Genomic DNA, 25,628 nt, shown 5'->3' on the forward strand with positions numbered 1-25,628 from the left:
GACTCAGCCATAACCATATAAGGAGTCCCCAAAGCAGCTATACGTCCAAATATGGAGTGTGTTGCATCAATCACAAACAAATCACTCAGCTCCATATATGGGCACAAGGGGGGGACACACGCACGCATGCACGCACAGACAGACATGATCTGCTAGGTCTCATAGTAAGTGCTCACTGCGTTCGCAACTATACATAAAATGCAATTATAGTGCTGTCTACGTAACCGACGAAATAGACATGCACAATGACCAGGAGCGCGTCGCGTGCGTGCGTGCGTGCATGCGTGCGTGCGTGTGCGTGTGCATGCGTGCGTGTGCGTGCGTGTGCGTGCGTGCGTGTGTGCATGCGTGCGTGCATGCGTGCGTGCGCGCGTGTGTGTGCGTGCGTGCGGATAACAGTGGAGAACACAAATGCACTTCAATCCGTCGGTCCGTCGAGGCCCGTTTGTTAACTGCTGAAAAACAATACGTATCATTCGAGTTGAAAATGAATCCCGAAATCAAAGAAAAACAAAATAGCAGCAATGGCATTTCTCTGCATGTACGTTCTGACGTTCTGGCAAAAAGGTGATGGATTTACAGCAACAGCTATTCGAGGTATCTGCTAAACAGATTCTGCTGCATTGATTTCTGGGAACACAGATGGTGGAGTGAATGCCTTCAAGACCACTGCAGGAATGAGGAATTGTTCAGCTCGGTAGATCAAATTCGGTATAGTCGATGTCATTAGATTTCTTTTATTTCTTTTTTATCACGCGTAGGCGGCGGCGCATACGTTCTCTTCTGGTTCTGGACTCGGTTGAAAGTATATCCAAAAATAGCCTCGATGAGACTAAAATACACTTTTGATTATTTTTTGCCAAAATAATGAGACGATTCTTGATAAATCTCCCTTCCTCAATATGGATGACAATGGATTATTAATGCATTCTCCTCATAGAGCTCAACAGAAGGATCTGCACATGAAATACTGTAGCTATACCAAATTAAATGATTCCTTTTTAGGGGCACTCTCCCCTCCAACGTCTGGCTTTCATGTGGCAGCCAAATCTATGGACTTTCATTTTTTGTTTCGAGGCGAGCACTTTAAAGCAATGTTTGTTAACAGAAGTGAGGCAGGCGCCCGTCACTTAATTGACACGAGTGTGATTTTACTTTCTGCTTTGACTTTTCAATCACAATCATGGCAGCAGCAGCAGACTCTGTACGTCCGTGGTTCCCTGCAGACCCTTTCACGTCAAGGACCCCCAAATTGACACTAATTAGCCCCCATTTGAAATGACATGCCTCTAGCAGTGATTCTCAACCCGTTTAATTTCAAGGACCCCCAGTTTGACATGCATTAGTTCTACGGACCCCCATTTAATGGCATTCATATCTCTGAGACCCCCAATTTATATCAATGTTAATTTAACTCTGAGAGTGTACAAATGGAACGGGTCCATTTGGTTCCATTTGTACACTCTGAGTTACAGACCCATAAGGCTCCATTTGGTTCCAAACTATCATTTAGCTGCAGGACCCCCCCCCCCCCCCTGGAACTCCCTCAAGGACCCCTGGGGGGTCCCTGGACCCCACTTTGGGCAGCCATGTACCATGTGTGGCCCCCCCGGGCCCCTGCAGATCATTATTGGCTTTGATTGACATGTCAGGATGGTGGCTTTGATTGACATGTCAGGATGGTGTGCATTTCATTGATGAGGCGTTCAGAGGCCTGGCCTGGCTCGTGATCCCTCAGTGATCGGTGGTAACGTCACCCCAGAGGTATCCCAGGGGGGAGAGAGGGAGAGAGAGAGAGAGAGAGAGAGAGAGAGAGGTCTGTTTTAAAGACCCTCTCTCCTCTTCACCAGAGAGGCAAACGCTAACCCTAAACCTGGAGTCTGGAGAAGCCACGCTGATCCATGTAGAAACCAAAAGCAGGTAATAAAAAAAAAGACAGCCTACTCATTAATACATCTTTTTGATTCTGCTTCTGTACACAAATCTGGCTTATTCTAACGTTAATCTAACCTACGTATAATATGCGCCTGTAACGCGTGATAAATGTTACAGTATAACCGAATCAATTATTGGTAAAGACTAAACAAGTCTAAAGACTTGCATAATGGTGTTCGCATGTCTTTGCGTTATGATTATCATATACATACCTGCATACATACAGTGCATGCAGCCATACGTGCGTACATATAGAATAAATACACACACTTTAATATTGTTTGGACAGTATAACTTGTAGATTTTAAAGAGAGGACGTAATTCTATTTTCTCATCTGTATCGTTTTTATTTTTATTTTTATCTGCTCATGAAAAGTAGGACATTGCTTTGCTCTCTTATCATTTTAGGGGTCTTATAAATAAATAAGCCTCTATAGACCAAACTAGAGTGCTGTCCGGTCCACCACCTACCTTGAGGGTGTCTGCTAAATTGTTGACCAGTGGGGGAACTTTAGGAGGACTATTCATTGCCCTGCATGTCGGGAGAGTCTTTGAGGTGCGTGCTCCAATGACCCCGGAGGTCACATACCACACGAAGGGGGCTAAGGTGGGTATGCCAGCCATGTAGGTGTTTAAATCAAAACACTGGCAATCAGGAGAAGGAGTAGGATGGGAGGGGAGAGGAGAGGAGGGGAGAGGAGGGAGGCTGGGCTGGCTGGCTGGGGGGAGGGAGGGAGAGTTTTGTTGTTAGGCCCAGGCTGGGTAGGTGCCTGGCGGTGTGTGTGTGTGTGTGTGTGTGTGCGTGCGCACGTGTGTATGTGTGTGTGTGTGTGTGTGTGTGTGTGTGTGTGTGAAGACTTGAAATATGTTGAGCAGAAGCGTGTGTTATCTTTTCTCCTCCTCAGTCCAGTTCCCTCCTCCCTCCTCCTCCTTCCACCGCGACTCGTCAAGACAAGACAACAACGTATCTTCTTCACGCCACGGCCTGGCAGCGTCTCAGACACCAGACGGGCAGAGGGAGGGAAATATGATCCATACGGTGGTACTATAAAGCCCGCCGCCGATTCACAGGACTTCATCACCCTGAGCCTGGCTGGTCCACCACCACCTTCTCCTCCTCCTCCTCCTCCTCCTCCTCTCGTCTCCTCGCTGGCCTCGCAGGACGTTCCCCCGCTCCACACGCTCCTCAGCGGCTGCTGCTTCTCACCTTGACCCAGCCGTCACCATCCAGAGGAAGCCCCTTCTTGTTGGAGCTGACTTCTTCTAAACGAGGTAGGGTGGTTTGGTTTGTGATTCAATAATAATCGCTGGACTTGATCTATAACACTTATTGAACTGAATAGATCCACCAGGGGTTATGAGAACACTTTAGTGTGTTGTGTCACTATATGCATATTTTCTCACACATGTGTTGTAACTCTTAATTGTCTCCAATCTCACATTCAATCTCATTATGCATGGACCTGCCGTTTTTTTATTTACAACCTGGTTCATTCCGTGTCATTTTGAGAACGTGATTACTGAAATATATGGTGTCTCCTTTAATATCCTCCCCAGGCAGGCAAACATGAAGGTTTTGGGCCAGGTAGCTTTCTTCCTGCTTTTGTTGATGGGGGCCGTCTGTTGCCAGAACAATGTCAGCCGTAATGCCAAGTCCAGCAGCAATAAGCCCTCCAGGAGGGTGGTGAGCCAGGGAGCGGACACTGTGGTTCAGCCTTCATCCTCAGAGGACAGGCCTTCTAGGAGGGTGGTCAGCCAGGGAGCGGACACTGTGGTTCAGCCTTCATCCTCAGAGGACAGGCCCTCTAAGAGGGTGGTCAGCCAGGGAGCGGACACTACGGTGGTTCAGCCTTCATCCTCAGAGGACAGGCCTTCTAGGAGGGTGGTCAGCCAGGGAGCGGACACTGTGGTTCAGCCTTCATCCTCAGAGGACAGGCCCTCTAAGAGGGTGGTCAGCCAGGGAGCGGACACTGTGGTTCAGCCTTCATCCTCAGAGGACAGGCCCTCTAAGAGGGTGGTCAGCCAGGGAGCGGACACTGTGGTTCAGCCTTCATCCTCAGAGGACAGGCCCTCTAGGAGAGTGGTCAGCCAGCCAGCAGACGCTTCAGTGCTTCAGCGGCCTTCAGCCTCAGAGGACAACTCTCGACCCGAAGGAACGCCTGAAGCAGGGAAGCCTCGACCCGAAGCGGCAGCAGCAGGCGGTTCTGTCCTTCCCTCGGGAAGCTCTGTCCCTGCGGCTCGGTCCGCTGAAGCAGGGAAGCCTCGACCCGAAGCGGCAGCAGCAGGCGGTTCTGTCCTTCCCTCGGGAAGCTCTGTCCCTGCGGCTCGGTCCGCTGAAGCAGGGAGGCCTCGACCCGAAGCGGCAGCAGCAGGCGGTTCTGTCCTTCTCTCGGGAAGGGAAGGGAGCAGCTCTGTCCCAGCGGCTCGGTCCGCGGACGCAGGGAGGGAACGGGAAGGCACGTCTTCTGTTCTGTCTTCAGGACGGGAAGGCCCCGGCCCCGCCTTCCCCGGAGCTGCTCGCCCCGAAGGCGGCCCTCCTGTCCCCGCCGGAGCCCGGGCCGAAGGAGCGGGAGGAGGAAGGGACGGCCAGAACCAGAACCCCGTCGCAGCGGCTCGGCCCGCCGGACAACAGCAGCAGTCCAATCAGGACATGAGACTGCACTTCCTCAAGAACACGCAGGTCACCTGCAACGACGGAACGGCCGCCGGGTAACGAGATCTTTACTTTGTCTTAAAGCACAACTTTAGTTTTTTTCAACCAAGGTTCATGTTTTAGGTTGTTATTAGAGAAACTAAAAGGTGAGTGTTTATTTGCTGCTTCCTTTCGTTTTAGGGATTTTAGCTGTTTTTGACAGGGAGGGGGCATTAGAGCACGGGGCTAAATATGTATTTTTGTACAACATTTTATAGCGATTTCTTTTTTTATTATTTACTATAGTCCTACTAGACCCCAGGAAATTACATCTGGCCACAGAAGATGATAGGATCTACTGAATATGAAGGTAGCCTACTGGGGGGAAGCCACACTGTGTGCAGGGCTTAAAGTTCTCAGTCCTGGGGACTGATTTCAGTCCTGAGGATCTCATAGGAGTCATTTAATGAGATCAGTCCAGATTTGCAAAAAAACATTTTCAGTCTTGGGATTGTTTTTGGCTTTAAGCCCTGTGTGTGTCATAGGCTCAATATGTCAGTTTGACACATTCAACAGATCCTGTGATCTTTTGTGGCCAGATGTAATTTCCTGGGGTCTAGTAAAACTATAGTAAATAATAAAAAGATAAATCGCTATAACATTTTGTAAAAAAAATACATATTTAGCCCCATGCTCGAATGCCCCCGCCCCCTGTCAAAAACTCCTAAAATCCCTAAAACGAAAGGAAGCAGCAAATTAAAAATAATTAACACTCATCTTTTACTTTCTCCAATAACAACCTAAAACATGAACCTTGGTTGAAAAAAACTAAAGTTGTCCTTTAAGCAGCCCCCTCCCTCCCTTTTCAGCATGTATCACTTCAAATGATTAAATTTTTTTGTATATATTTTTTGAATAATAATACAGTAAGTTAGGTTTATATAGAAGGCGTTTTTAGAATCCACCTCCGATCTATTTGCTCCCTTTGTAAACTTTCTGAATGAACCAGTTTTCTCTGTGATATACAGTATATTTACCTGTAGTGTTTTCTCTGTGATATACAGTATATTTACCTGAGGAGTTTTCTCTGTGATATACAGTATATTTACTCTGTGATATACAGTATATTTACCTGAGGTGTTTTCTCTGTGATATACAGTATATTTACTCTGTGATATACAGTATATTTACCTGAGGAGTTTTCTCTGTGATATACAGTATATTTACTCTGTGATATACAGTATATTTACCTGAGGAGTTTTCTCTGTGATATACAGTATATTTACCTGAGGAGTTTTCTCTGTGATATACAGTATATTTACTCTGTGATATACAGTATATTTACCTGAGGTGTTTTCTCTGTGATATACAGTATATTTACCTGAGTCTGTGATATACAGTATATTTACCTGAGGTGTTTTCTCTGTGATATACAGTATATTTACCTGAGGTGTTTTCTCTGTGATATACAGTATATTTACCTGAGTCTGTGATATACAGTATATTTACCTGAGTCTGTGATATACAGTATATTTACCTGAGGTGTTTTCTCTGTGATATACAGTATATTTACAACCAGCTGAGGAGTTTTCTCTGTGATATACAGTATATTTACAACCAGCTGAGGTGTTTTCTCTGTGATATACAGTATATTTACAACCAGCTGAGGAGTTTTCTCTGTGATATACAGTATATTTACAACCAGCTGAGGAGTTTTCTCTGTGATATACAGTATATTTACAACCAGCTGAGGAGTTTTCTCTGTGATATACAGTATATTTACCTGAGGTGTTTTCTCTGTGATATACAGTATATTTACCTGAGTCTGTGATATACAGTATATTTACCTGAGGAGTTTTCTCTGTGATATACAGTATATTTACTCTGTGATATACAGTATATTTACCTGAGGAGTTTACTCTGTGATATACAGTATATTTACCTGAGGAGTTTTCTCTGTGATATACAGTATATTTACAACCAGCTGAGGAGTTTTCTCTGTGATATACAGTATATTTACAACCAGCTGAGGTGTTTTCTCTGTGATATACAGTATATTTACCTGAGGAGTTTTCTCTGTGATATACAGTATATTTACTCTGTGATATACAGTATATTTACCTGAGGAGTTTTCTCTGTGATATACAGTATATTTACTCTGTGATATACAGTATATTTACCTGAGGAGTTTTCTCTGTGATATACAGTATATTTACAACCAGCTGAGGAGTTTTCTCTGTGATATACAGTATATTTACAACCAGCTGAGGTGTTTTCTCTGTGATATACAGTATATTTACCTGAGGAGTTTTCTCTGTGATATACAGTATATTTACTCTGTGATATACAGTATATTTACCTGAGGAGTTTTCTCTGTGATATACAGTATATTTACTCTGTGATATACAGTATATTTACCTGAGGAGTTTTCTCTGTGATATACAGTATATTTACAACCAGCTGAGGAGTTTTCTCTGTGATATACAGTATATTTACAACCAGCTGAGGTGTTTTCTCTGTGATATACAGTATATTTACAACCAGCTGAGGAGTTTTCTCTGTGATATACAGTATATTTACAACCAGCTGAGGTGTTTTCTCTGTGATATACAGTATATTTACAACCAGCTGAGGAGTTTTCTCTGTGATATACAGTATATTTACAACCAGCTGAGGAGTTTTCTCTGTGATATACAGTATATTTACAACCAGCTGAGGAGTTTTCTCTGTGATATACAGTATATTTACAACCAGCTGAGGAGTTTTCTCTGTGATATACAGTATATTTACAACCAGCTGAGGTGTTTTCTCTGTGATATACAGTATATTTACAACCAGCTGAGGTGTTTTCTCTGTGATATACAGTATATTTACAACCAGCTGAGGTGTTTTCTCTGTGATATACAGTATATTTACAACCAGCTGAGGAGTTTTCTCTGTGATATACAGTATATTTACAACCAGCTGAGGTGTTTTCTCTGTGATATACAGTATATTTACTCTGTGATATACAGTATATTTACCTGAGGTGTTTTCTCTGTGATATACAGTATATTTACCTGAGGAGTTTTCTCTGTGATATACAGTATATTTACAACCAGCTGAGGTGTTTCTCTGTGATATACAGTATATTTACAACCAGCTGAGGAGTTTTCTCTGTGATATACAGTATATTTACAACCAGCTGAGGAGTTTTCTCTGTGATATACAGTATATTTACAACCAGCTGAGGTGTTTTCTCTGTGATATACAGTATATTTACCTGAGGTGTTTTCTCTGTGATATACAGTATATTTACAACCAGCTGAGGAGTTTTCTCTGTGATATACAGTATATTTACAACCAGCTGAGGTGTTTTCTCTGTGATATACAGTATATTTACCTGAGGAGTTTTCTCTGTGATATACAGTATATTTACAACCAGCTGAGGAGTTTTCTCTGTGATATACAGTATATTTACAACCAGCTGAGGAGTTTTCTCTGTGATATACAGTATATTTACAACCAGCTGAGGAGTTTTCTCTGTGATATACAGTATATTTACCTGAGGTGTTTTCTCTGTGATATACAGTATATTTACAACCAGCTGAGGAGTTTTCTCTGTGATATACAGTATATTTACAACCAGCTGAGGAGTTTTCTCTGTGATATACAGTATATTTACAACCAGCTGAGGAGTTTTCTCTGTGATATACAGTATATTTACAACCAGCTGAGGAGTTTTCTCTGTGATATACAGTATATTTACAACCAGCTGAGGTGTTTTCTCTGTGATATACAGTATATTTACAACCAGCTGAGGAGTTTTCTCTGTGATATACAGTATATTTACCTGAGGTGTTTTCTCTGTGATATACAGTATATTTACAACCAGCTGAGGTGTTTTCTCTGTGATATACAGTATATTTACAACCAGCTGAGGTGTTTTCTCTGTGATATACAGTATATTTACAACCAGCTGAGGTGTTTTCTCTGTGATATACAGTATATTTACAACCAGCTGAGGTGTTTTCTCTGTGATATACAGTATATTTACCTGAGGTGTTTTCTCTGTGATATACAGTATATTTACAGTATATTTACCATACATTCCTGTTTGTGTTTCTGCAGGTTCTACCTAAAGGAGTTCAGAGGAAGCAGACGATGGATCATATTTCTGGAGGGTGTGTATTTACTGTATTTAAAAACCATCAGCCTCTATTGGGTCCTTGTGGTCAGCATGTTTTATTTAAAAACCATCAGCCTCTATTGGGTCCTTGTGGTCAGCATGTTTTATTTAAAAACCATCAGCCTCTATTGGGTCCTTGTGGTCAGCATGTTTTATTTAAAAACCATCAGCCTCTATTGGGTCCTTGTGGTCAGCATGTTTTAAAAACCATCAGTCTCTATTGGGTCCTTGTGGTCAGCTTGTTTTAAAAACCATCAGCCTCTATTGGGTCCTTGTGGTCAGCTTGTTTTAAAAACCATCAGCCTCTATTGGGTCCTTGTGGTCAGCATGTTTTAAATACCATCAGCCTCTATTGGGTCCTTGTGGTCAGCTTGTTTTATTTAAAAACCATCAGCCTCTATTGGGTCCTTGTGGTCAGCATGTTTTATTTAAAAACCATCAGCCTCTATTGGGTCCTTGTGGTCAGCATGTTTTATTTAAAAACCATCAGCCTCTATTGGGTCCTTGTGGTCAGCATGTTTTATTTAAAAACCATCAGCCTCTATTGGGTCCTTGTGGTCAGCATGTTTTATTTAAAAACCATCAGCCTCTATTGGGTCCTTGTGGTCAGCATGTTTTATTTAAAAACCATCAGCCTCTATTGGGTCCTTGTGGTCAGCTTGTTTTAAAAACCATCAGCCTCTATTGGGTCCTTGTGGTCAGCATGTTTTAAAAACCATCAGCCTCTATTGGGTCCTTGTGGTCAGCTTGTTTTTGACGTGATATATGTCTATGTGATATATCTCTAGCATTTTGAACGGTGGTCAGCTTGTTTTTTTAAACTTTTTTATAGTTTTTTGCCTGTCACTGCTCTAATGAACACGATGCATTAGGAGTCTGTGAGAGGAGACAGTATCACAGCATCTCTGCAAAACACCTCCCTTTCTGAGCGGAGACTTCTGTTGCGTATTACTTCATAGTAATACACAATTTGACTGCTTTTAAGGGTCTTTTGCCAAGGGATTCGCACAACCTTCCTGGGGAGTCCATGGGCGCTTGTTTTACAGCGCCGCCTGCTACTAGTAGGGCGGGGTTATATAACCTCACACAAACTGCCTAACCCTAACCTGTAAAACAAGCGCCCCATCAGCGCTCATCGACTCGCAGGCTCCACAGAAACCCTTTTTGCCAAGTTATAATCAAACATCTTGCATTTTGGTTTGGATCACAAACAATTTGCCACGTTATAAATCAGTTGGTAATTGGCTACAGGTGTGTTCTGTACCTTCAATCCTTTCGACATGTTTCTCATAAACATACACAATGAGCTACTGTAACAAGGAGGACGTCTCCCTCTCTCTCTCTCTGTTAATATTAGTGTTGTGTTTGTTCTGTAGGTGGTTGGTGCTGCTACAACAGAGAGACCTGTGATTATTATTATTATTATTATTCTGTAGGTGGTTAGTGCTGCTACAACAGAGAGACCTGTGATTATTATTATTATTATTATTCTGTAGGTGGTTGGTGCTGCTACAACAGAGAGACCTGTGATTATTATTATTATTATTCTGTAGGTGGTTGGTGCTGCTACAACAGAGAGACCTGTGATTATTATTATTATTATTATTATTATTATTATTATTATTATTATTATTCTGTAGGTGGTTGGTGCTGCTACAACAGAGAGACCTGTGATTATTATTATTATTATTATTATTATTATTCTGTAGGTGGTTGGTGCTGCTACAACAGAGAGACCTGTGATTATTATTATTATTATTATTATTCTGTAGGTGGTTGGTGCTGCTACAACAGAGAGACCTGTGATTATTATTATTATTATTATTATTCTGTAGGTGGTTGGTGCTGCTACAACAGAGAGACCTGTGATTATTATTATTATTATTATTATTCTGTAGGTGGTTGGTGCTGCTACAACAGAGAGACCTGTGATTATTATTATTATTGTTCTGTAGGTGGTTGGTGCTGCTACAACAGAGAGACCTGTGATTATTATTATTATTATTCTGTAGGTGGTTGGTGCTGCTACAACAGAGAGACCTGTGATTATTATTATTATTATTATTATTATTATTATTCTGTAGGTGGTTGGTGCTGCTACAACAGAGAGACCTGTGATGATTATTATTATTATTATTATTATTATTATGTAGGTGGTTGGTGCTGCTACAACAGAGAGACCTGTGATTATTATTATTATTATGTAGGTGGTTGGTGCTGCTACAACAGAGAGACCTGTGATTATTATTATTATTATTATTATTCTGTAGGTGGTTGGTGCTGCTACAACAGAGAGACCTGTGATTATTATTATTATTATGTAGGTGGTTGGTGCTGCTACAACAGAGAGACCTGTGATTATTATTATTATTATTCTGTAGGTGGTTGGTGCTGCTACAACAGAGAGACCTGTGATTATTATTATTATTATTATTCTGTAGGTGGTTGGTGCTGCTACAACAGAGAGACCTGTGATTATTATTATTATTATTCTGTAGGTGGTTGGTGCTGCTACAACAGAGAGACCTGTGATTATTATTATTATTATTATTATTCTGTAGGTGGTTGGTGCTGCTACAACAGAGAGACCTGTGATTATTATTATTATTATTATTATTATTCTGTAGGTGGTTGGTGCTGCTACAACAGAGAGACCTGTGATTATTATTATTATTATTATTCTGTAGGTGGTTGGTGCTGCTACAACAGAGAGACCTGTGATTATTATTATTATTATTATTATTCTGTAGGTGGTTGGTGCTGCTACAACAGAGAGACCTGTGATTCCAGGGTTAATATTAGTGTTGTGTTTGTTCTGTAGGTGGTTGGTGCTGCTACAACAGAGAGACCTGTGATTATTATTATTAATATTATTATTATTACTATTATTCTGTAGGTGGTTGGTGCTGCTACAACAGAGAGACCTGTGATTATTATTATTAATATTATTATTATTATTATTATTCTGTAGGTGGTTGGTGCTGCTACAACAGAGAGACCTGTGATTATTAATATTATTATTATTATTATTATTATTATTATTCTGTAGGTGGTTGGTGCTGCTACAACAGAGAGACCTGTGATTATTAATATTATTATTATTATTATTCTGTAGGTGGTTGGTGCTGCTACAACAGAGAGACCTGTGATTATTATTATTATTATTAATATTATTCTGTAGGTGGTTGGTGCTGCTACAACAGAGAGACCTGTGATTATTATTATTATTAATATTATTATTATTATTCTGTAGGTGGTTGGTGCTGCTACAACAGAGAGACCTGTGATTATTATTATTATTAATATTATTATTATTATTCTGTAGGTGGTTGGTGCTGCTACAACAGAGAGACCTGTGATTATTATTATTATTAATATTATTATTATTATTCTGTAGGTGGTTGGTGCTGCTACAACAGAGAGACCTGTGATTATTATTATTATTCTGTAGGTGGTTGGTGCTGCTACAACAGAGAGACCTGTGATTATTATTATTATTAATATTATTATTATTATTCTGTAGGTGGTTGGTGCTGCTACAACAGAGAGACCTGTGATTATTATTATTATTCTGTAGGTGGTTGGTGCTGCTACAACAGAGAGACCTGTGATTATTATTATTATTAATATTATTATTATTATTCTGTAGGTGGTTGGTGCTGCTACAACGGAGAGACCTGTGATTATTATTATTATTATTATTCTGTAGGTGGTTGGTGCTGCTACAACAGAGAGACCTGTGATTATTATTATTATTATTATTCTGTAGGTGGTTGGTGCTGCTACAACAGAGAGACCTGTGATTATTATTATTATTATTCTGTAGGTGGTTGGTGCTGCTACAACAGAGAGACCTGTGATTATTATTATTATTATTATTCTGTAGGTGGTTGGTGCTGCTACAACAGAGAGACCTGTGATTATTATTATTAATATTATAATTATTAATATTATTCTGTAGGTGGTTGGTGCTGCTACAACAGAGAGACCTGTGATTATTATTAATATTATTATTATTATTATTGTTCTGTAGGTGGTTGGTGCTGCTACAACAGAGAGACCTGTGATTATTATTAATATTATTATTATTATTATTATTCTGTAGGTGGTTGGTGCTGCTACAACAGAGAGACCTGTGATTCCAGGTACCAGAATATACCTCGACTCATGAGCTCATCTGCGTGGCCCCAGACCAGAACAGGTAGGGCTCGCCAGACTCTTCAGAATGTGCCATAATTTCCCCAAGAAGTGCTCATATATATACTGTAGATTACATCATGTCATTACTTGCGCAAGCAGAGCGCGCAAGTAATCATTTCGCTTGGTCTCTTCGAAGTGAAGCCAAGTTTTCTTCAACCGTAAGTCTGTGCCTGGTTTGCTGGGACTAGTTACAAGTTACAAGTTACAACATTACGTCATATACACACCATGTACTCTGGTCCCAGTTCTCAACGATGACGTAATGTTGTAACTGGTCCCAGCAAACCAGGCACAGACTTACGGTTGAAAAAAACTTGGCTTCACTTTTTGGAACCAAGTAACCACAGTATACTGCTAATCAAATTACAACTACATACTCTGTATGTAGTTGTAATGTGATTTGTAATTTGTAAATCTGTGCCTGGTCTGCTGGGAACAGACTACACAGATGACCATATCTCTTACGTCATCACTGAGAGCTAGTCATACATATACACACACCATGTACTCTGGTCCCAGTTCTCAACGATGACGTAATGTTGTAACTGGTCCCAGCAAACCAGGCACAGACTTACGGTTGAAAAAAACTTGGCTTCACTTTTTGGAACCAAGTAACCACGGTATACTGCTAATCAAATTACAACTACATACTCTGTATGTAGTTGTAATGTGATTTGTAATTTGTAAATCTGTGCCTGGTCTGCTGGGACCAGACTACACAGATGACCATATCTCTTACGTCATCACTTACTATTTACTATTACTATTTTTCATATAAAGGCAGAAGATAGTATTACAACTACATACTCTGTATGTAGTTGTAATGTGATTTGTAATTTGTAAATCTGTGCCTGGTCTGCTGGGACCAGACTACACAGATGACCATATCTCTTACGTCATCACTTACTATTTACTATTACTATTTTTCATATAAAGGCAGAAGAAAGTAGAAAAGATAAAGACACACGGTTATTTGATCTGGATTGCACAAAATGTGTACAGATCACCTAAAACAAACCTTACGGAATTAAACACATTTCTCAAGAAAATGGTAAAGTATCTATCATCTCCGACTTCCACAATTATGATAATAGGAGATTTCAATGAAGACCATTATACTGAAAAAGATATAAATATAAAGACCTTCATGTCAAGATTAGGCTTTAAACAATTAAATACAAATCCAACTACAGATTTCGGAAGTATTTTAGATCATGTATATTTCAACAAATTTGAAAGTATTATTACAGAAATTGAAGTTAGAGACACATATTACTCTGATCATGATTTAGTATTAATATCACTATAGTACAAAATGAAATACATTTAAAACAATTGACAATTTACAATAAGTAATAAAATAATTATACTGTATAATATATTTTAATTCAGTTTATATACCTTTTTTTCATCACATATCAATGATTCATTTTTCTGTAAAAAAGTAGTTAGGTAGCAAATAGTTACACGTAATGATTATACATTTCAAACGTTCCTTCACAGAGATACTGAGATGTGATACTTTCCAGCGGTCGAAAGTACTTGCGCGCTCTGCTTGCGCACTAGTAGGCCATTTATGGCCTACTAGTGTGCAACAAGCAAGTATGCACTCGGCAGAGTGCAGTTCTAGTTTAGAATAGTTTGTGCCTAATGAAATGACCAATAACACAAAGGGCTGTATTTTGCGTGTCTTGAAGTACCAGGTCTTATTACTTAACTTAAGACCTGGAGGCGTGATCAATGCCATTTGGCTATTCAAAGAGCATTGACCACGCAAGTTAAGTAATAAGACCTGGTACTTAAGACACGCAAAATACAGCCCTTTTAAAGTCACTTATGAAAGTTTCAACCTCTCGATTATTTGATTCACAGGAAGTGGAATCTTGTCATCCCAAGCTGAGGAAAACCCCCACTGGCACAACACAAACATAGTGTAAGTACAGTATATACAGTAACTCCATGCATGTCTGCATGCTTCATAGTCACAACACAGACATTGTGTAAGTACTAAGTACAGTATATAACTCCATGCATGTCTGCATGCTTCATAGTCACAACACAGACATTGTGTAAGTACTAAGTACAGTATATAACTCCATGCATGTCTGCATGCTTCATAGTCACAACCTGCAGGCTCCACTTTGTGTTGTGCTGAAAGTAGCTGTCGATGGACTGACTAGCAGGAATCATCACTAGCCTCGTGTAGCCAACCTTCATCTGCCTTTGCGATAAAGGTTTCCCACGGACAAGACCCAGTCTTTGCCACGGACACATTTTGTCCGTGTACGGTTGGACATCACATAATATTGATGCACCGTGCTGACATGTCAAGTCATTTGTCCATAAGGTTGGACATATATTGATGAACCGTGCTGACAGTCAAGCGAATGCCTCCATGTGTTCCTCAGATTCATTCCATACTGCTCTAGTGACGTGTGGAGCGGCACAGGACCTTCTCCCACCCCTCCACGACAGCGCCAAGGAAGAGACAAGGAGAAACAGAGAGATGCTAGTGGATCAAGTAAGAGGCCTGTGTTTTGTGCATTGAGACATCATGGAGTCCTTCAGCAAAAAAATAACACATATTTCAACAATGTGTATCGCATCTTTCCTGTGTTTAGTAGTTGATGTCTGTGTTATTGTTTTTTTTCCCTCCACATCTTAGTTGAATACACGTTCATGGGATCTCTCATCATCCATGAAGTCATCCAAGACCTCATCCCCAAAGGAATCAAGCTGGCCAAGGTTGTAATGCTGGCTGGCACCAGGTGAGTGATGTCCCCCTCTCTCTCCCTCCCTCTGTCTCTCTCTCTCTCTCTCTCTCTCTCTCTCTCTCTCTCTCTCTCTCTCTCTCTCTCTCTCTCTCTCTCTCTCTCTCTCTCTCTCTCTCTCTCTCCTGCACACAGCTGACTCCCAGACCTAGAATACCTCTCACCCATAACCCAGTTTCTGGCTCCATTCCATCCCTCTCCTGAGCGTCTAAATGCAGAGACGCTCCGTCTATTTCAGGCACATCCTGCTGCTGCCAACTAGTGAGATGTTTACCATCATCAACCTGGACAATGACATAAGTTCTATTAACGGGCCTTGCCCTGCAATGTCCAACATTCTATTAACGGGCCTTGCCCTGCAATGTCCCAACATTCTATTAACGGGCCTTAATGCCCTGCAATGTCCAACATTCTATTAACCGTAGGTGCAGTTTGGAAGGAGTCAAGGGATTCACATGTCTTAATGACTGTTGGTAGGGCGTTCCACATTTTGGTGGCATATAGGAGCGAAAATAATTTAGTCCCTTGTTTTGTGCCGAATCTGGGTTGTACATGGTTTGTTGCACTCCCTACGCTTACGCATGTTTGGTGCTAAATGCCAACATTGTCTGCCTGCAGTGCGGGCGGAACCGGAGTCCTGCTGAACATAGAGAAGGTGTCCACTCAGCTGCAGCAGCTCGGTGCCGAGGCTCAGGTCCGAGGCCTGGTGGACTCCGGCTGGTTCCTGGAGAGCAAGAGGCAGAGAGCGCCGGGCTGCCCCGCCTCCGTCTCCTGTTCGCCAGAGGACGCCATCAAGAAGGGACTCCGGTAAGAAGACAACAGAACTTCATTCAATAGAGCACCGAAGTCTGACGTCACATTCAGTAGAGGGCGTCAGTCCCCAGGTTCATGTATTTGTTTAGTTGCATTGAAATCCCCATTGAGGCGATTTTAGATCGCCTCATATAACAACTGTGTTTGAAAAATAAACATGTCACCCTGGCCGCTTCACTCATATGGATATGAAGAATCAACTGACTGAGAGAAAACGCTAATGTTACTGCTGCTGAATTAGTTAGATTTTCGCTAGAAGCAGACTGTATCATATATGAGTGACTGACTGTTGCAAACGATACAGAGACACCTCCCTGACAATAACGCCGAGACAGCTTGTTTATTTCTGGACCACAACGCTTATAGTAGACGATATTAAGATCACCCCATGTTATTCTCCATAGAGAAATTACTTCTGCGAACCAGGGGAATCGTCAGGATGAGCGAGTTACGTCAGGACTTCGGTGCTCTATTCAATTCAATTCAATTCAATTCGCCCTTCACTAAGTCCCTCCCCCAACCCATCCTTGTCCAATAGACACGTTGGCAATCGAAGAAAGCCTTGACCTGCATAGCAACCGTTGCTAAACTATTAGGATTGGCATTGATTGATTGGACTTGATTGATTGATTGATTGATTTTAGTGAAGGGCTAATTCAATGCTAAAGCCTTTATTGGCATGAGAAAACATACGTTGTTTACATTGCCAAAGCAAAAAGTGGAACAATACAATCAAAACAATGTATGTACAGTTGTACACAGTACAGTACAGTACCTCAGTGCATTGTAAAAAGTGCATATACAGTACATGACACACATAGAGCCCTATTCTCCCCTTATCCCTAAACTTATTTGCAACATTTTAAAATACTTCAAATAGCCGATCTACATACATGGACACATTGTGAACTTGTAGATCAGCTTTTTGAACTATGGGGCTAAATAAGTACTATTTTTTCACAAAATGTTATGGCGATTTTTTTTTATTTTTTTATTTACTATAGTCCTAATAAACCCCAATAAATTACATCTGGCCACAAAAGATCACAGGATCTACTGAATGTGACAAACTGACATATTGAGCCTATATACACACAGTATAAGCCTTCCCAAGTAGGCCACCTTTACATTCAGTTGATCCTGTGATTTATTTTGTGGCCAGATGTAATTTCCTGGGGTTTATTACGACTATAGTAAATAATAAAATAATAAATCGCCATAAAATGTTGTACAAAAATACATATTTAGCCCCATGCTCGAATGCCCCCTAAAATCCCTAAAACAAAAGAAAGCAGCAAATGAAAAAGATTTAACACTCAACAACCTAAAACATGAACCTTGGTTGAAAGAAACTAAAGTTGTCCTTTAAAGTTATAGTTCATAATGAATGATAAAGTAGGAAAAGGAAGGAGAGCTTACAGTGTGTCCTCGCAATCTGTCTCCTTCAGTTCAGCTTGTGAACTGAAGGCAAATGTTGGTCAAAATACCAATTCTTCTACATTCTCTAATTGTGTAGACTTCTTATGAATTAAGTAATGCTGATGTGTAACAATAATTTAACTCTTGAGAGAGTAAAATGAACCAAATGGACCCGGTAAGGATCTATAAGGTTACCACCTGGAACCCCCTCAAGGACCACTGGTTGAAAACCACTGCACTAGTTGAGTGCTACAGTATGTAATCTTGTCATCCATCTTGTTTGTTATACTGTTCTCTCAGACTATGGAACGGGGTGGTGCCCAACAGGTGTTGTTTGTTACTGTTCTCTCAGACTATGGAACGGGGTTGTGCCCAACAGGTGTTGTTTTGTTACTGTTCTCTCAGACTATGGAACGGGGTGGTGCCCAACAGGTGTTGTTTTGTTACTGTCCTCTCAGACTATGGAACGGGGTGGTGCCCAACAGGTGTTGTTTTGTTACTGTTCTCTCAGACTATGGAACGAACGGGGTGGTGCCCAACAGGTGTTGTTTTGTTACTGTCCTCTCAGACAATGGAACGGGGTGGTGCCCAACAGGTGTTGTTTTGTTACTGTCCTCTCAGACTATGGAACGGCGTGGTACCCAACAGGTGTTGTTTTGTTACTGTCCTCTCAGACTATGGAACGGGGTGGTGCCCAAAAGGTTTAATCGATTCCATGTGGTTTGTGCGTACTGACTTACTGTGTGTCTGTGTGGGTCCCCAGCTGCACAAAGGCAGAGCAGGCGGCCCTACAGAGGGTGGTGAAGGCGGCAGGTAGGATCATCGGGTCCCCTCTGCCATCTATCACCTCCGTCTTCACCTCCCGCTGCCTCGGCCTCTCCCACCGTATCATCAGAGACCATGCAGTCACACCCAGCATGTCACCTCTTTCACCTCCTTCCCTCAGGGAGGAGATACCAGTCCATCCATGTCACCTCTTTCACCTCCTTCCCTCAGGGAGGAGATACCAGTCCATCCGGGCTAGTAGCTCAAGATTGACAAACAGCTTTTCCCCCTACGCAGTCAGACTGCTAAACGATGGATCACTAGATGAGCATTGACTGTCCCCTCACATGCATCATGCACTCTGACTCTGGACTGTGATAACTTATTGGTTCCCTTTTCATCCATCATGCACTTTAAATTTCACCATGCACTTTACTCTGTGTTGTATGTTACGTGTTATGTTAGTGTTTTTATGTACTACGGTTATGTGGGAGCTCCCTAGAAATTCTGTTGTATGCTCAGTGTATGCTTTGTTTGCAATGACAAATAAAAGTCTATTCTATTCTATTCTATTCTATTCTATTGTTACTGTTCTCTCAGGCTATGGAACGGCGTGGTACCCAACAGGTGTTGTTTTGTTACTGTCCTCTCAGGCTATGGAACGGGGTGGTGCCCAACAGGTGTCGTCAGCTCTACAAGAGAGGAGAGGAGTGGCAGTGCTTCTTTGGACACCGGCTGTACTCCACCTTGACCTGTGAGTGACCTTACCTTACCTTACCTGACCTTACCTTGACCTGTGAGTGACCTGACCTTACCTTACCTTGACCTGTGAGTGACCTGACCTTACCTGACCTTACCTGACCTGTGAGTGACCTGACCTTACCTGACCTTACCTGACCTGTGAGTGACCTGACCTTACCTGACCTTACCTGACCTGTGAGTGACCTGACCTTACCTGACCTTACCTGACCTGTGAGTGACCTTACCTGACCTTACCTTAACCTGTGAGTGACCTGACCTTACCTGACCTTAACCTGTGAGTGACCTGACCTTACCTGACCTTACCTGACCTGTGAGTGACCTTACCTGACCTTACCTGACCTGTGAGTGACCTTTCCTGACCTTACCTTAACCTGTGAGTGACCGCCAGCTATAGAGCTGATGATAGCATCATGCCGAAAGTAACATATTTTTGTCTTTGAATGCATTGAACGATGGATCGACGTTGTCACTGATTAATGTTCTACAAAAACGCATATAATAACTATTGACTGTCATTTACTTAATTTACCCACAAGCTGAAATAATTAACTCCCGGACATTATATGACAGAATGCATCATTATCATTTAATTCGAGAGGTTATTCAATAGACGGTATGCCCATGCATAAAGTGAGTTAAATGTCGTTGAACACATTGTGTGCCCAAAACGTCCATAGACGTCCTATGAATTACCACATGTAGTGCCCAGGAAGTCTGTGGACGTCTTGGTAAAAAATATATACTGTATATATATTTTTTTAAATATCAAAAGGTGGGTCTAAAAGTGGGCACACTGGGTTTGCCATTTTGAAAGAATGAAAGGGCTTAATATGCAATCAGATTGGACTTTTCTGTTTGGATGTATGGGCTGACAGCCCATACATTACATACATTTTTGGCAATTGCCACTCCCTAATTCACATTTAACCTTAAATTCAGTTATTTCTATACTGTCCACCGACTCTGAATAGTTTTTATCATGATGAATCTGATTTCATAACAATCAACGCACGTCCATCTACATGATGTGACACCCGTTATAATTTAGATATTCACGCAGAAAAGTCCTATATCTGATTGTATTAAACGTCAAACTCACCAACATTGCAGCTGTACGGAAACCTTGAATTATTCTCTTTCTATCCTCAAAGAGTTTCATAGAAATCCACTGTATTTATTATTATTATTTAAATGTATTTATTAAGTGTTGCAGTTTGGAAGTGCTCGTTAGATATCACTCGACAGTCTTACAAAAAAACCTCTCAACGCTGCTCTCAATGCTCTCATCGCTCATGGTGACACGTTGAGAGCTTGTAGTATTTTCACAATTTTAGAAATATATATTTTTGCCACCCCTTTATTTCTGCCTGTAGCTCCGCTGTTCGTGGTGCAGTGGCTGTTCGACGAGGAGCAGCTGAGAGTGGAGAACATCTACCTGGGAGCTCAGAGCCTGTCGGAGGAGCAGTGGACCTACATGAGGAACCTGGGCCGGGAGATCAAGAGCTCCCTCCGAGACGTCACGTATGTATTACAGCCATTACGGTTATTCTGAACCGACAGAACCTTTTCTCCACACATGGGCTATATGAGGGTATATTGGCTGGGTTTCATTATGCGTATAGGGAGTATATACGTGTGGTTCTTCTCAAAAACACCCCCTTTTCACTGTGAACATAAATATTCCGTGCATAGATTTGGTAACTTTGACTGCACAATAGCGTCCCATTTAACCTCCTTGTATAGGCCTATATTTATCTAGTTCATTCAGCATTCTTTTATTTATTAATCGGTCAGGCCTCAGGCCTACCATTGCGTGGCACATCTATGCACGGAATATCTATGTTCACAGTGTGAACATAGATATGAAGGGGTGGTGTTGGCATACTGCTGTCCTTTGGGAAACCCAGCCATTATCAGTCCCTGCATGGCGTGTTTATTTGAGGGCCGCTCACTCATCCCAACGTCTGGCTGTGACACATGACGGTCATGTGGCAGCCAAGTCTATGGACTTTTAATGTTTGCCTTATCAATGCCCCCCCCACCAAAAACAGCAAGCCACCCTAAAGATCTGCATTCCCTCCCAGTACGTCATGTGGCAGCCAAGTCTATGGACTTTATGTTTTCTTTAAGCATGTCCCCCCTGTGACGTCCTATGGACTTTATGTTTTCTTTAAGCATGTCCCCCCTGTGACGTCCTATGGACTTTATGTTTCCTTTAAGCATGTCCCCCCTGTGACGTATACAAAAGCAAACAAAGGAGGGTGATTTTATTTATTAGTTTACAGTTAATTTTAATGGTTTACCTGCATGGACAACTCCTGTACAGTCAACTGGCACACAGAGACAGACTAGACGGTACATAATATTAATGTGACCTTCAGCTTGCCAGTTACATGTCTGTGAAAAAGGTCAATTTGTTAATGATAACGTGTAGTGACCAAATTTTACTGAGAGACTGCCATTGGATTTATTTGAAGTTTTTTTTCCATGTCATATGAAAGCAGGGAATCATATATGGTGAGTTGAGAAAACAGGCTTGAAAAGGTTCACTTCAAGGTTCACTTATTTCATATTTACATTTCAGCTCCGACACTTATTTCATATTTACATTTCAGCTCTGACACTTATTTCAGACATGCTCTAGTGTGTGAAGAGTCTGGTCTGTGCTATTAACTCATTTTTTTTTAAAGCGGGAATTTGCTCTCAGTCAAATCGGTCACACTATTATTACCAGCTAGCCCAGCAGTAACTTATAACACGCTATAGTAAGGATGAGTAGTGAGTAGCAATTTAGCATTGACTAAAAAGAAAAGTGACGTTTTGCAATTCAAAGATGCATCTGTTGAGTGAAAACTGTTATGTACGTATGGTATAGTACACCACTGTACATACGCCATGTGTCTCTGAGGAGTGGTGTTGTGTGTTTTCTATGCAGGGCCGTCTTCGCCCCCTCCTGCCTGTCCCACACACTGATCACTAAAAGGTAAGGAGAAGGACACATGCTCCTCCATGCATCCCTCCATCCATCCATCCCTCCATCCATCCCATGTCTCCCCAGTGAGGTCATGGTTCTCATTCTGCTGGGTCGTCCATCAGGCAGCATTCTGCGTGTCACTGAATGCCATTTCACACTTTCACTGAGATACCCTCAAACACACACAGGCACGCACGCACGCACACACGCACGCACGCACACACACACAGGTATGCACGCACGCACGCACACACAGGTATGCACACAGGCACGCACGCACGCACACACAGGTATGCACGCACGCACGCACACACAGGTATGCACACAGGCACGCACGCACGCACACATGCACACACAGATATGCACACACAGGTATGCACACAGGCACGCACGCACACACAGGTATGCACACAGGCACGCACACACACACACACACACATACACACACCCCCATCCAGATGGACATGGCTGGGTCAATGCCATGGGGGGGTCTCCGCTATGTTTAAAGGACAGGGTTAAGGTGGGGGGGGGGGGGGGCCTAGCCAACGACGGTGAGGTCATTTCACAGTTTTGTAATCTAATCCACACAATGTTGGTTATGGGGGGGGGGGGGGGGGCAGCCAGGTGGTGCAGCTGCAATGGGAAACTAATTAAGGCAAGTTAAACGGTAACGCCAGCCAGCAGCAGGGAGATATTATATTCCTTGTTATAACAGCAGGGAGATATTATATTCCTTGTTCCTTTACTGTCTTTACACCTGTAATACCCTTCCACCCTTTCCCTTCCTGCAAACCAGAAAGGAGCGAGAACATTCTCTGATTTTGCAACCCATTTTTTTCCACGCAGTGTCAATTATCTAATGTAATCCTGGGTGCTGTTTACGTTCTTAGCTTATGCATGTTTCATGATGAACCACTTTTTATGTATGTGATGTAATTGCCATGCTTTTTTGTTCTTGCTTATTGTAAATCGCTCTGGATTAAGAGCGTCTGATGAATGCCTAAATTGTAATTGGCGGTAGATATTATTATTAAAACCCATTTTAGGCGGGAACCCCTTTTGGTGTTACAGTAGCATTACGTTATGCTTTAGCTATTTTTGAAAAATCGAAGAACGACCGACTACACTAACATAGCTTTTTCAGAAAAACTGTCATTTTCAAACAGACATTTAAAAAAAAATCTGATCTCAGGTCAGAATGGGTTAAATTAAATGCCTGAATTGTAAAATTGTACAATCTTTTTCCAACAGCAACTGGCTGACGTTCCAAGTCCGCGGGACGTCCCTGCCGCGGGCGCTGCAGTGCTGGGACCGCAGCCTCTCCCTGCAGGAGGCTAACCGCAGCGCCGCCGCGGCCGCCAGCGCCACCACTAACCGCACGGTGCTGAAGGGCTGCCCGTTCCACCTGCTGGACACCTGCCTGTCGCCACACTGCAACCCCACCTGCCCCGCGCTGGTGCACCAGGCCACGCGGCGGGAGCTCACGCTGGTCCAGATGCTGGTGGCCATGGGCGTGGACCTCCAGAGGCTGGGCCTGGACCCCCAGAGAGACGCCGGCTCCCTGGCCAGCGTCGCTGTGCTCAGCAGCAGCAGTGGCCAGGGTGGTTAATTAAGACTGCATGGTGAAGAGATACAAAGGCTTTTATAGCAAAGAGAATAACTACATGTTGGAAAGTTGTGATGTAACCATGGGAAGTGAAAATCTTTGGTTACTGATTTTTTTTTTTTGCCGCTCAGCATTCCATTGATTGTCCTTTCAATGCCACTCTTACTTTAGAGGACAGACAGACAGACAGACAGACAGACAGATTTAGAGGACAGACATACAGACAGGACCGGTGGGTCATACTAGACTAGATCTGGGTCTGAATGGTTTGACTCCTGGCGACCTCTGGTGGACACGTAGGGGATAGAGCTCTGGTTGGTTCATGTGATGTGAAGTGTTGCCTGGCTGGCTGGTGTACCTGATTGAAGTTTAATTCCACCTCTTCTTGTAGATATTAACAGATATCAACCGTACTGTACTTGTTGTTCAGCAGCACACACATTTCATCCCCTTCCTCACCCTCTTCACAGACGTTCAGCTTCAGAGCATAATGGTGGAGTTGAATTATTTTTGTTGTTCTGCTTTAGAAGAGGCCTCATTCATCATGGCATGATGACCATTACTGTTTCAGCCTCTGACTCATAGCGTTATCGTCCGTAGGGCTGTCTTGTCAGACTGTCACGATTATGACATTTTACTCGCCGATTAATTGTCACTCGAATAATTGCGATTAGCGATTTAATTGCATGTTTCTGTCATTATTTGGAACATGGTGGATCAAAATGACATTACTCTTTGCATGGGCATTTAGCCTTTGTTAAAGCGAAAGTTGCACAGGGCAGATATGACGATATTAAGTAACACATATTTAATGACCATTATACTTAAAGATAAACATTTAAGCTGCTATAAGCAATATGTCAAAAATGTTAATGAGCTTTTATTTTTTTATTTTTTGGTATTCATGCTGCATTGCTGGCTGTCTGGCGGGGGGGAAGTTATTAAAATGTTGGCATATTTTTGCTTATAGCAGCTTTAACAGTGGAATTAGCTGATATACAAGCTCAAAACTTTTTTTAGCTCAATTTTCATCCAGCTCAAAACTTTTTTGAGCTTGTAGAACTGCTATTTCCACTATTGTTGAAGTTTTGGAAAATGTATTGACATTTTTAATGATTGACAATTATGGCGATTATTTAAAAAAATATATTGTTACCGTCTCAAAATATTTAGATTGGGCGATGTTGGCGATTAGCTGTGTGTGTGTGTGTGTGTGTGTGTGTGTGTGTGTGTGTGTGTGTGTGTGTGTGTGTGTGTGTGTGTGTGTGTGTGTTGGGCATGTAAGTCAAGGCAAAGTTGATTATTTTGATAACTGACTTTTGCTTTTGTTTTTCTTTAACGCTGCAGTTATCACTGCTCAGCTGTGTGTGTGTGTGTGTGTGTGTGTGTGTCTTTGTTTTAAAATTAATATTAATATTATATATTAACATTACTATTATGTGACGATTTGCAATGACACAATATAGAAAATATATGTATTTGAGGTCTTGGTCTTTGCCAACATTTAAATGTCATGCAATAAAAATATATAGTGTTTACAACCAGTGAGACGTACTGTGAACTGTACTTTCTCTCCTGAGTTT

General features: G+C 41.9%; 1 protein-coding gene across 1 annotated transcript; it reads left to right on the forward strand.

The window, feature by feature from the left end:
- Positions 1-3,502: 3,502 nt before the first annotated feature.
- On the forward strand, positions 3,503-24,048 carry LOC308312515 (carboxylesterase notum2-like; the record flags this gene model as incomplete). Its single annotated transcript, XM_080759125.1, has 11 exons — positions 3,503-4,644; positions 8,678-8,730; positions 12,841-12,936; positions 14,808-14,868; positions 15,344-15,456; positions 15,601-15,703; positions 16,325-16,513; positions 19,357-19,457; positions 20,839-20,986; positions 22,401-22,448; positions 23,691-24,048. 11 exons carry the CDS (start codon positions 3,503-3,505, stop codon positions 24,046-24,048), a joined length of 2,412 nt encoding a protein of 803 aa, XP_080615251.1.
- Positions 24,049-25,628: the final 1,580 nt, after the last annotated feature.

The sequence above is a fragment of the Protomyctophum bolini genome, assembly GCF_963924005.1.
Source record: "Protomyctophum bolini genome assembly, chromosome: 3".
Lineage (NCBI taxonomy): Eukaryota > Metazoa > Chordata > Actinopteri > Myctophiformes > Myctophidae > Protomyctophum > Protomyctophum bolini.